Source organism: Corapipo altera, unplaced genomic scaffold (assembly GCF_003945725.1).
Source record: "Corapipo altera isolate COAL_440 unplaced genomic scaffold, ASM394572v1 2b, whole genome shotgun sequence".
Classification (NCBI taxonomy): Eukaryota; Metazoa; Chordata; class Aves; order Passeriformes; family Pipridae; genus Corapipo; species Corapipo altera.
The window spans coordinates 17,131,136-17,144,363 of NW_020884874.1; the positions used below are offsets into that span (position 1 = coordinate 17,131,136).

Consider the following 13,228-nt stretch of genomic DNA (forward strand, 5'->3'; position numbering starts at 1 on the left):
ATCTAATACTTTCTTCATACTGAGTAACCACAAAAGAGGTGATATAGAAAACCAAATTAGCTGAAAATTCACAGCCTAACACACTTCTTTACGTAGAAAAGCCACCTATTTCAGTTAATTCTTTGCAACTAGGTCGTAGTGATGATATACCAGCATCCCCGAGAAGAAGTTTCATTTACTCTTCCTGCTTTCACTTTGACTGTCATGACTGTAGAGCTGGTGTCTAGTCAGTGAGAGAATCTTATTATAGCAACATCCAAATGTGACACACAGCAAGGATTAAAGTGTTATCCAACTTGTAAATGCATAAGCAGGCTCCCTGGAAACAGAATTCAGACTGGTATTTTCATTTTCAAACCTATATTTTTCTCCATCTGAGCAGTCAATGGAGCATCTTCCTTTCTAAGTAAGATCCAATTATAATGAGAGCTTGGATTGACAGGAAACATTATTATAACTGAATGAGCTGTCAAATCCATGATTAATAAGGTTTTTCATTTAGGTTCAACAATAGCAGCATTAGACTACTGCCATATTATTATTCAATAACTCATAACATTCAAAGAAGGTTTATTTTCTGTTTCGGAGGAGAGAGGGAGATGTCTCACATTCAGCTATTCGTATGGGCAGAAGTGGTTTCAATATTTCATGAGATGATTTTATCTCTATATTTTCTGAAGATGCAAACTAATGAAAAGCCTTATGCAAAATCTAAGCCTGCTGTTTATGGATTTAGGTTCTGTTTTCCTTCTAGCTCCCATGTTTTTTCATCCATACTCCTATAGCTCGAGCCATGAGAACAGAGAGGGAGTATCAGTAGTGTAGGGGGTTGGTAGCCTGGATATTTGCACCATCAAATGTTGACTATATACAGTATAAGTAGGAGGCAAACCAAGACCTCTTTGGTCCGTCTGGTCAACAAGGTGCAAAGTGACAGATGAAGAGCAGATATTTCATGTTAACCACAATGTATGTATGCATGTGGTTGGCTCAAGCAGAGCATTTTTTTTTTTTATAGTACACTACTTTTCATATTTATCTGAGAGACAATGAAGGTGGGATAGTTATGAATTAGGACATTCAAAAGAGGAAACAAACATACTTTAAAAGAAAAATCCTCCCCCTGAAAAAAGCCTCTTTGTAGCAAAACTGCAATTCTCTCCATCTTACATAAATTCTCTTTTCCCATCCCATTTCCCAGTTTGATAGAATGTAACTGGATATTCCATTTTACTGTTTCACTAGTTCTCAATTTTACCTTCCTAGCTTAGCTGCTTAATCCACTCTTCCATCCGAACGGTGGTGCTGCTCCACCATTGTAAGTAGTATAAATGATGTGTCTGTAAAATCTGTGTGCTAGAGTTGACTTCGAAAAATTACCTTTTAGTCCAGCATTTATTTGTATATGATCAGTTATGTCCCATTACGTTTTATCCAAGTATGATCTATCAATATAATATATATATATTTATATAACCCATATTGTAGCAGTCTCTTTCTCATTTTCTTCCCTTGCTGACACCTTTCGTGCTTGCACAAACTAACCTTTAACATGGATTTCTTAGTTTAATGTTATTATCTGTCAAAGTTTCACAAGCTGTGAAAATTTACAGAGGCATTATAACATCTGAGCATTGTAACATCTGGAAACATCTGAGTTTCCATCCGTTAAGTCTTCATGTCTTGAAACTAACTGCTACCTTCAGTAAGCCAGTAGGTGCAGACAAGGATTAAGACACAGGATATACCACAGCAGATGCAGAAGGCAAGCACAAAGACCAATATCTACTATTACAGTGAACTGGTTAACAAAAGATTGAGCTCACAAAAGTGTTAGTGAGCTTCAGGGTTAACACCTTGCAGTGACATAAGTTCTTTCTTGTTTCTTCCTCTTTCAAATACCCACACTTCAGAATCCATCTATCCTAGACAACTGTCACTTGCCTTTTTCACCTCTTCTGTAGATTAACTTCCAGATAAAAACTTTTAAACAAGGATAAAATGTACTAGTAATTTCATTGTTGATATTATTTTTTATGTTGTTACTGTTGTTCCTATTGCAGTAGTCAATGCACAATACATATGAAAATTATGCTTGTCTATACAAATACCCAAGATAGGAAAATGAAATATTGTGTCCCATTTCATAGACAGAGGAGACAGCTACATGAACAAGTCGCCACCTAGTATTTACATGGATTTACAGCTCATTTAATACTCCATGGCAACTGTCAGTGTGGTTAGTGCTCCAGAGTAAATGTGAGGTAGCTCTGACCCTTACTGAAAATGAGGCAATGTATCTTGCAGTTACCTGAGATTTAAGCAACCATATAAAGTAACTAATGAGCTGTAAATCCACACTCCCTCTTCACACTTGGCAGTTTCTTCATGTATCTGGAGGCAATCATATTTATGTGATTTGCCTGGTGAAGCAGCATGTGACAGAAGTGGCAATGTAAACCAGACCTACTGAGCTCCTATGAACCCTACTCCTCTCATGGCCAGAATTTTCTTGTAGAGATACTGTTCAATTGCTTGGCACATTTCCTTTCAAACGAGAATAATTCACAAGCAAACTCAACCATTCTTTCCCTTATTAATACTGCAGAGCATGCATTTACCACTTATGCAAAACGATGGATCCGTAAAAGTAGCTTCCAGATACAGTTTCTTAATTTCACACATAAAATATTATTTACTTTTTCAAATACTCTTAAATTTAAAGCTTAAAAGTAATGCTTTGGGAATAGCCTTATCCTACTTTATTAAGCAGATTTCAACTCTAGCTAATTTCGAGTCCAAACCAGGGCATAGTCTAAGTGGTTCATCACCAGTGTTATCCATCAGGGTGGTGCATGGCATGCCACAAACTAGCAAAGAGTTTTCTTTCTTTTCCTTTTTTTTTCTCCAGTGACTCCTATGAAGTGATACTTTGCGTAGACTCCATCGCACTAGTTCAGATGGACCACTGATACAAGCCACTGTCTACAGGCATTGCAAGCCTGGGATCATTGCTCTGGTTTTCAGTGGTACTACGGGAATCCCAACAGAATTGAATACCCTGGGCATCCTCAATCCCGTTGTCATTTTGTATTAACAAAAGAAAAAAGAAGTGGGAGAAAAATCTGAACTACAACACCACAACATTGTCATCACAACATATTTACCAGTAAAACTGTTTTGTGTCCTGAGGCAAAACAAAAACATAATGTTGTTAAATACCTCGAGGTTTGGTGTACATTATACATATCTATGCATAAAGAAGGAAAATTAATTTTCTTGGTAAAGACATTAAATACATTATTTTTCAATCCTCAAAAGCTCCCTCACCATACTTTTTTGCCACATGTATGGACTAACACATTCAAAAAGTAAAGAGTGAAAGCCCACGACAGACTGTCATGAAAAATTGTAATGGATTTGATGACTGTTTCCACAGCATTCTCTGTTTCTTGATAATCACTCAATTCCTTACTGCAAGGACTCTCTGGAAAATATGAGACATGCCCACAGGTCTTTTGGGATTTGACCCTGCTGTCACACTGACAGCAAGTTTCTCATTTCCTTTCACAGGGCATATTTTTCAAAGCATAATCCCAACCTTCTGGGGTGCTTTCACTTCCAGAATACCCAGCTGATAGTACTGTGAAAGCTTGAATTTCATGAAAGAAGGTATAGTGTAAATGGGCAATGTCAGTGTTGTCTTTTACACTGATCACATACAACACTTTAGTGACTTTGGTGAGCATCCTTCTTTTCTCTTTTTTTCCATCTTTTTTTAGCAGTGGCTATATCAACACTAGTTGATTACACAGTGCCTATAAACATCCTTGGATTTCATTTCAACCTGTGCCAACTAGCACTTTCCCAAACAACTCCCAGGCATGATCTGGGGGTTAGAGCACCACCAAGGCCCACTCCCAAAAATAAGGAGACCAAAGGGTTACTAGCAGAGATGCCAGTTGGCCTTCAGAACCCAGAAAAGTCCCTGAAGGTGTTTAAGTAGAGATGGAGTCAGAGAGCCTGGCAGCTGTCCAGAGCTCCAGTAGCTAGCTCTGTGGGATCCTTGTGAGCTGCCTGGCAGGTCACTGCCACTGCTCCACACAGCCTTTTGAGGAGTATGGGGACTGTGCTTCCTGCTGGAAATTCACTGTGGTGTAGTTTATCTCTGGCCACTGTAAATTGAAAAGCTCTTTGATGACTTCCAAACAGACCAAAATACAGGCCATAAGAGGTAGTGTTAGCTACCCATGAACTTAATTTTCCAATCTTCTTGCTGTGAGAAGGGCAAACAGTAGGATGCAGCCTGCAGAACAGTCTTGTGGGAAGTCAGGCTTCTTGGAACCCCAAGTGAAAAAAAAAAAATTCCAGTTTCTATTTTGAAGAGTTATTCTGCTGTAGTGCATCCTTGAATTTTGGATTTATTTTTTTACTTTTTTCTCCTTCTTTATAATTATACATAATTGTATGATTTTGTTATGTGCTTTATTATGTTATATACTTTCTGTGAGACAAGAAAAAAAATGTGCCAGCCAATTCTCATCTTACTGACATCAATGGCTTTTGACTCACACACTCTTTGCAGGATTTTCCTTCTTATCAAAGGTTCCATATTTTCATGTGGTTCAATTTTTTATTTCTTCTGGGCATCCTCTTTATTTTTATATTTCTTTTCTCTTTGTTCTCAAAGTAATGAATTTTTAGCTCTAAATTAAGCAATTTGCTTTTAACCAGTTGGCACTTTCATCAATCAGCATATCCAAATGTTCATCTGTACCTTCCTTAATTTCATGTACTATATCAGCATTTCCTGTAGCAGTAATGCCTTTCTGCAAAGAGACTTACACCTCAGATTGCCTTGCTGTTTATCCAGGCAATTATGTACTGCCTGTCCTTCTAGCAGGCACATTGCTATCTTCCCTACTGTATTTAGTTTTTGACACATCATGCCACAGTAAGGGCCTACAGACGTTATGATTCTCTACGAAAATGTTAAGCTTTTATCATTGTTTAAAAGAGAAAGAGGTCTTAATGCCTGCTCTCTATACTGAAAATATCAGGAAAACTCCAGTCATTTATTAGCTAGGGATTTAGAGTTTACTGCTCTTCTAACTCTGTTGGTTCATACAGAGTCCATAGGGTACCCAGCAGTCCTGGTCCCTCACCATCCAGATTAGAATGCTTCTACAGACAGCATTGCTTGGTTTCTTCTGCAGAAAAACCCAGGACATGAAGTGGGATGGCACACATGTAGGCTTCAGCCCAGCATGGTATCAGGATGCATATAGGCTTTGCAGAAAATTGTCATGGGCCCCCAGGTCTGAACATAGCTATAAGGATCTCTGCAACAGAGCACCAGTGCAAAATCCTTCAGCTTGGACTGTCCAGCCAACAAGAGAATTAAATTGCTTGACACTTGTCAGCACCTACATCCTGCTCCAGTTTTGCTAAGAACCTAGCTAGAGACTGATGCTCTGCTGAGGTTTGGAATACGTGCTGCTGGGGAACACAACAAAAACCTTTGTGTAACTTGTGATATCCCTGAAACCCCTTCTCCATTATGCCTGTGACCTTGACTTCAGCTCACTGCGTGAGAGAAGAGAAAGCAGTAGAGATGTGTTGGGAAGAAACAAGGAACAGGAAAAGGCAAGCCTGTTGAAAGCAGTAAAGTGGACTGGACAACCAATGTCATGTAAGTTAGGGGGAGTGAAAGGCTACATGAAAACCATAGTACGGGGGGGCCCAAGGCACGTGGGTCTGGGGGAAATCAGGCATATGTGGCACAGGACGGGTGTTAGGAGGAAAAGGAACCCATGGCACAGTGTTGACATGGTGCTCAGAGAAGCGAGAAGCTGCAGCACAAGGACTTTGAGGGATCTGGGGCCTGATTCACCAGGTGAAGCTGCTGTTGGGATGGAATTTTGAGAGGCTTTAGGAACTTGACCACAGTAACAGCATGGGGTGACCCTCAGTCTCTAGGGCTGTGCTTCCAAACTTCACATGCTCCTTATTAGGGACTTACAAAGGTACTAGAAAGTGACAAGGAGAAGCAATACATCGAATGTGGGGAAGGAGAGAGAGAGCGGAAGGTGAGATTCCAGGGAGAGGGAAACCTCCTCTTAAGTGTGGACAGAGAAAAAGAGAGGAAGAGAGAGCACAGCTGCTTCCTCAGCAGCCACCCTCCTTCTTATGTTTGCATATGCACATTTCTGCATCTGCTAATGAACCACATTTTTCTTCATTTCCAGAGCCAAAAGATTGTTAATTCCTAGAGTCTGTTGTTATCTATTTCTTCCTGGCTGTCCAGTGTGCATTTTCTAACATGCATTTGTTTAGGAAGGTTAGTTTCTTGTTATACAGAAGAAATATTTGTGTTAAATCTACTCCATAAAGGCCCCAAAAATGTCAAAAATGCTCTGGAAGCAGAAAAGAAATAGTTATGAGGAAGGAAAGGAGACACTGTAGGAAAACTCATTTGCTGAGAAATGCAGCTTATGTCTTATCAACTTAATTCCAGCTAAGTCTTCATTTTGCTGTGAAGACAGATGCGATAAATATGTTAATGGCAGATTTTGATAGTTCAGTTTGTAGAATTGCAAAGCCAGATGGAAGTGATAATTTTTCTTTCATTTTAATTTTGAAATAAAAAGCAAGAAAGCAAGAAAGTTCCTGATATCACAACACTGTAATGACTTTTGGAAGGATAATGGACCCTAGCACAAAATGACAATTAACTATCATGCCCTGATACTCGTATTTTATTACAATCCAGTTTCCCTAGCTAGAATTCTCTCTTGCCAGAGACGAGCAGATTACTGCCTGAAACTGACTTTTCCAGTACCACATTCATAAAGGTATTTAGGAACAATCCAGCTGCTGAGTATTTTACTGATTCTATTGTTGCTCAGGTTACATACATGACTAAACATACCATTGAAAATAACATTGGATGGAGCTAACCTCTCTTTAGCAGGAGTGAAATACTGTCTTTTTTTGTCCCTTAAGTAGGGCACTTAGTGCACTCAGGGTATTAGAAGTACTAGGACTAAACTGTGGCTTTCTATGCATTGATTAAGATTGCATTTAGCAATATTTGGTGTGGGCTCTTCTTTGTTTCAATTTAATACAAAACCATTGAGGGGCATATATTAGCACCTTCTTAAATCTGTAGGATATTTACAGCTTCAACTAATAGGCAAAGAGAAAGCCAGAAAACTTTTGCTGCTTGAATGGGAAGAAAACAGGTAGCAGGTAAAAAGGAAATTTAAAAAACAATTTTCAATGGAGTTACTAAGTGAAAACTTGGTTTTGTTATATTCATAGTGGTGGTTGTAACTGTGGAGACAGAATAGACACATCTGTCTTGTTCCCTTTAAATGAATTTTCATTTCAAGAAAGTGAGGCCCCGACTGGTTCCTCTCCAAGGAACTTCTCTCCAGGACCAATTTGGCAAGAAAGTGAGATGCTCCATTCTCAAATCAGTAGCATTAACTTCTAGGGTTTTATTTGGTCATTCTCACTATCTAGATAAGCTCACAAATCAGGAACTGAATGACTTATACCATTTAATTCAACATGTCAGTTAGATCCCCTTGTGAACTTTATTCCAGCAAGGAAAATGTGGATTTCTGGTTAATGACTGCTTGTATCCCACATTTTACAATAAGACAAAGGCTACAAGTTGTTTTATCATCCTTGTCCTCAGTTGGGGCTTCTTGTAGTTAGAGGTGATATTGGTTATTGGATAGATATCTTCTATCTTCTATTCATATTAAATCGATATCTGCCATATGAGATATCAGATTAATTTCATCATTCAGTACAAGCTGTTTTGTTTCATTTGTTTAGTTTACACATATTTGCTTGTGCCTTGTTTATTCGATCAGCAAGTAATACAAAATTGCAAACATATGTGATCTGTATGATTCTTACTCAAACAGTGTTCATATGAGAGAGAAAGGGAAAGTCTATGATGTACTGTGGAGGGGAGAGGAGAGATCTCCAGGCTCTGGAAGGGAAAGCTGTATCAGCAGGACCTGAGCCAACTTAATTACCACTGTGAAAAAACTCAGCAGAGTGCTTGGTTAATGCAGCTATATTATGTTTGAGAATTCATGTGTTATCTCTGGACTGTGCTGAACTGTGCAAACATCCATTCCTCTACAGCATTGCACCTTGCACACAAGTGCAGGCAGTTCTTACACTCATCTGAGGTTCCAGTCTGTGTTGGCTGCTAATCTCATACAATTCAGTAACTAACATGACCAAAAGTACACAGTGAAGCATACAGTCCTGATCCAGGGTTCCCCTACCAAGGTCAGAGAACAGCAGGAAGAGACAGCTGGAGCCTCTCTGCCCTCATGGCCTTGCTCTGAGCTAAGAGGCAATCAGAGCACAAGCTGTAGCTAAAGGTGACCCACTCTTGCAGATTATCCGCAGGTATTGGCATAAAAAAGACAGATTTTAGTCCTCTGAGGACTCATGCAGCAGCGGCATTACATCCTGGAGCTCCAAGCCAAGCAGAGCTTCCCAACTGGTGGGCAAGGAAGCCATTTACCACCCTCCAGCAAGCAGCCAGAGCTCCCCAAGCACCAGGCAGGGAGCTGCCTGCAGGAGGAGCACGGCAACTCATGCAGCACTAAAGCTTATTCCAGGCTGCCACCTTGTCAGGCTTAAGTTCAGCTCATTAGGACGCTCATCTGTTATTTATGTAAATAAGCCTATGCATAGTCACAAATATGCAAAGAGGGCTGTTTATCAGTTTGGCACAATTTCCAACTTCAGACATTCCTGGTGCATGTAAAAGCAAATGTAGTCTCCCCTAACGCTGCAGAGGGGCCAAGGCAGAGCCTAGCTGCTACCATCCACCTCCTCTCGGAGGACTTATGGTGCTTGGGATAAAAAAGATAATGCATTCTGTGTGACTTTAAACCAGTCATATGTTACAGCTCAGGACGCTTAAACTAATGAATAAGGGATCTCTACTTGTTTCACTTTCCCAGGGAAGGAGATTTGCAAATCTGCATAATCTAAGCATTCTGACTGCAGTTTATTATTTATTTATAACAAATATGTGACAAAAAAAAAGGTCTTCTGAAACAGTGTTTAAATTATCTCCTTCATCTGGACAGCTGCAGTCTAAGGTTGCTCTCACTCATGAACGCACAAGGAGGAACCTCATGTGCAAAGGAACCTCAGCTCATCTATCTCCTGCTCATTTTGCTCTCTCCTCACTTCAGGAAAATATCATCTTCTGCGTGAACCTGATCTGGAAGCAGCATCCACCTGCTTTGCTCCACACACAGCCATCACTAACTGCATGAGGTCTAAGTTCTCCTGACAAGGGTACAGGTCTACCAGAAACACAACTTCAGGGAATTTTTCCCCAGTTCTGTACCCCAGAACAGTACCAGGCTGATTGCTTGCCTATTAGCTCAGAGACCAGTTTCTCATGTATCTTGCCTTGCCTAACAGGATGGCTTATTTAAGTTGCTGCAATGTTCATTGAACAAATTAATAGAAAAGAAGTTTCTGTATGAAAGATGGGAGAAAATGATATACCTTTTTATTGTATTACCCTTATCTGAGGGACCCCCTTATCCGAGAGACCCTCTTATCCATTCACTTCTCCTATGGTGTGTTGTAACAATCTTCCAGGATCTATGTGGAGCTTTGGACTTGCATGTAGTCTTGGAATTGGCATGAGGGGAGGAAAACCTCTAGCAGGCAGAAGGTACTCACAAATGCTGCCCTTTCAGAGGGGCTCCAACTGGACTTTAATTTGATAGCAAGAAAAAACCCCCCACTTTCTATGAAACTCTCAAAATATAATTACATGAGTTACATTGCATTTAAAGCATAGCACAAACACAACCCGGAGACCTGAAAGTTTTTCCCTCTTCCCCTGTAGGGAATTTTTATTTGCACATGAGGTCAACTGCAACCTAAGTTAAATACCTCCTAGACTGTGTCTCTCATTAAAGCCCATCAACCGGCCTTTGATTCTTTCAATACAAGCAAGGAAATTGTGGTGGGTTAACCCCAGCCAGCAGCTAAGCATTCATCCACATGCTTGCTCACTCCACCATGACATCAGGATGATGATCTCATCAGGAGAGAGAAGAGTAAGAGCAAAAGCAAGAAAACTTGTGGGTTGAGATAAAGACTTTAATAAATTAAGGAAAGAGGAAAAAAACCCACAAAATCAGTGATGCAAAGGCAGTCACTCACCACCTCCCACAAGCAGACTGATGTCTTGCCAGTCTCTGAGTTAGGCTAACTTCCTAGACAATCACCCCTTCACTTTTTATTTCTGAGCATAGCATTATATGCCATGGAATATCCCTTTGGTCATTGGGGTCAGCTGTCCCATCTGTGTCCCCTCCCAACCTCTTGTCCAACCCCAGCCAACTTTCTGGGGGAAGTCCAGGAAATAGAGAAGGCCTTGATGCTGTGGGTGCACTGCTGTGCAATAGCCAAAAGATTGGTGTTGTCAACACTGACAAATCCAAAACACAATGTGTTGCCTTAGGTTAAACATGAAGAAAATTGTCCTAGAAGGGACACTTCTTTCTTAACATCAAGTGCTTCTAAAACGACTGCCTTTTATTTTTTTTCTTTCCCAAACCTATTTGCCACTTAGGTAAGTGCAAACAATGAATTCAAAAAATTCTATATGACCTGTCCTTATGGGAACTTGAACTTAATTCTGCCATTTCCAGCTGAGCAAAATTGTCTTTACACCATGAAAACATATGCTTCCCCTTAATAAAGATTTAAATACAGGCACTTAAGTCTCTCCCTTCAGTTCTACAGTGGTGCAGTAAAGGATTATCCATGCAAAACTATACAGCCAAGATTTCTGCTGTGAGTTGGCATGGTTCTGTTGTTTTTCATGGATCAATTAACACACACTGGAGATTTTAGTCATTCTTGTCTATAATGGCTAATTTGCCTATTACTGGGAGCTGAGAGACATCTGTGTGCATGCTGTAAGGATTCAACAGAGAAATGAAGACTCGAAACCCACAGAACATGACCTGTGATTATAAGACATTCAAAGACAAGCTGTGATACCTTACCTTTGGAGCCTGTAGTACATCAGACACATCTTGCTTAGTTACTGCAAAAGCAAGTTTGGGGGCAAGTGTTGTTGGTTTTTTGGGAGGCCTAGGTGGTGGATGAAGGGTTTGGTTTTCATATCTTCGCACCATATAGTATTGCTCTTCACTGATCTCTTCCACTGTTGTCTTAGTCACAGGTGGTACAACTACCTGGACATCTTTGCTGAGCAAATGGACCAACACGTTTAAGCGATATACGGGAATCTCCCAGCTCTCCACTGGATTGGTGGCACTACTGATCAACAAGTAAGAGTCTGTGATTTCCTCTTCAAACTGCAGACCAGGCACTGCAGCCAAGACATCTTCCTCAATGGAAAGGTCTCTCACGGACACTTTGACATTAAAAGGCAAACGGAATTCTTTGCAAATCTCAGAAAGGTGGTACCGTTTCTTGTCATGAATCACTTCCACAAAGCTGCCTTCCATGTACATAGGGAGGAGCACTTTTTTATATGTATCACTTAGTATTTGCTCACAAGCTAAAACATCTACAAGTTTCTTTCTTCCCTCGTAAAGAATTTCACTAGTCTGGCATTGCTGAACTAGAAATTGATCTCCAACCGAAACAGAAAAAAACTCTTTATGAGGGGAAGCAAAGGCTTTAGTTGCTACAACATGAAGCTGTTCCTTTTCACTTCTTGCTATCTCTAGGTCATAGGCAGTTGGAAGCTCACGAGGTCTTCTCTTGAACTTTCCTTTGTAGCTCATAGGGATTAAAAAATGTCTTTTGCGAGAATCACTTCTGATCTCAGAAGCTAGGACTCTTGCTGCCTGGTACTTTTTGTAGATGATAATCTCTTTCCCTGTAGACAATAAATTATAAGGGTTTTGGCTTCCTGAAGGCCCTTCCATTATCTCAGCAACCATAGGAAATTCCATGCTTGTTCTTTCAAATACATCTTCCAAAGACAGTGGCTGAAGGAAAGAGCCAATATCATAACAGTCTGTTATATCCTTGACCTCAACATCTAGATCTGAGAGGATATGAACTATGTCCTTTCGAACTGCAAAGGAAAAGAAAATAAATACATTGGGTTTTGTTTTCAAACTGACATTGGAATAAAATACACATCCTGTTGACCAGATACTAAAAGTACTTTCCCTGAGATGTGCTGCCCCATGTGTAAACATGCACCACAAATAAGGCCAGAAAGTCTAACTGTTGTAATTTGAGATATAGGGTTATCAGATATGCATAAGACCACACAAAGGAAGAGAGAGAATAAGGTACATGAGTGAAAGAAAAGCTTAAGGAAGAGGAATGGGAAAAATATCTAGTTCACTATTTTACCCACAGCACCTCCAAATTTAATCAGTTGTTTATCTTATCAAAGATATCTTTCTTGGGTACTATTTCTATTCTTTCATTTCATTGTAACTTATGGTTTCTATAAAGAAGTGAGTGGGAAAACATGCTTAATAAATAAATATATTTGAATCCTTTAGCACATGTTGTTGCTATGGCCAGTCTGGGAGAAATAAGGTGTTTTGATATTTATAAGACTAATAAAAACATCTGTAATTACTAGGAAATAATGTCACAAAAAAAAAAAAAAGAAGGCAAAACCTTTCTGTAACAAAGTCTAAGGTTATTGTTTACGAATTAGGACATTTTACTATAATGCTCCTCTGTGGAAATCCTTGTCTGCATCACCCGGTTTTATTCAATACCAGAACTGAGCCATTGAATTTAACCATCTGTCAGGGAACAACAGCACTTTTAACACAATTGAACTTGCAAAATTTTTAATGCAAAACTTCCAAGCATAAAGCTGACTGTGAAATTAAGGCTTGTTTAAGAATTTGGCTCCAAATCAGTGACACCACAGATCCCTGACCAGGGCAGTAAAATTTAACAAGCAAATAATATTTAATTACTTTCTTCAATAATACTTATTCTGCATAGACCTACACACATGGATAGTATACCCTGGGTTCACATTTCCTTGTAGCAGGACATACCGATATTTTATACTGCAAAGTTGGTATCAAGTGTATATGACAGTGATTCAGAACCTGTTTGTTCCAACTCTGCTTTTGTCACATTGACACCTTTAGGTGACAAACATCCTAAGCACTTCAAGGGAAAGATAACAAAGGAGAAA

The 13,228-nt window shown here is 39.7% G+C and overlaps 1 protein-coding gene across 1 annotated transcript in view; it reads right to left on the minus strand.

Annotated features, from left to right (window-relative positions):
• THEMIS (thymocyte selection associated) overlaps positions 1-13,228 on the minus strand; it is a 73,109-nt gene that overhangs the window by 33,301 nt on the left and 26,580 nt on the right. The window contains exon 4 of the mRNA XM_027631796.1: positions 11,082-12,127. Within this exon, the coding sequence (XP_027487597.1) occupies positions 11,082-12,127 (1,046 nt within the window). The remainder of the gene's footprint in view (positions 1-11,081; positions 12,128-13,228) is intronic.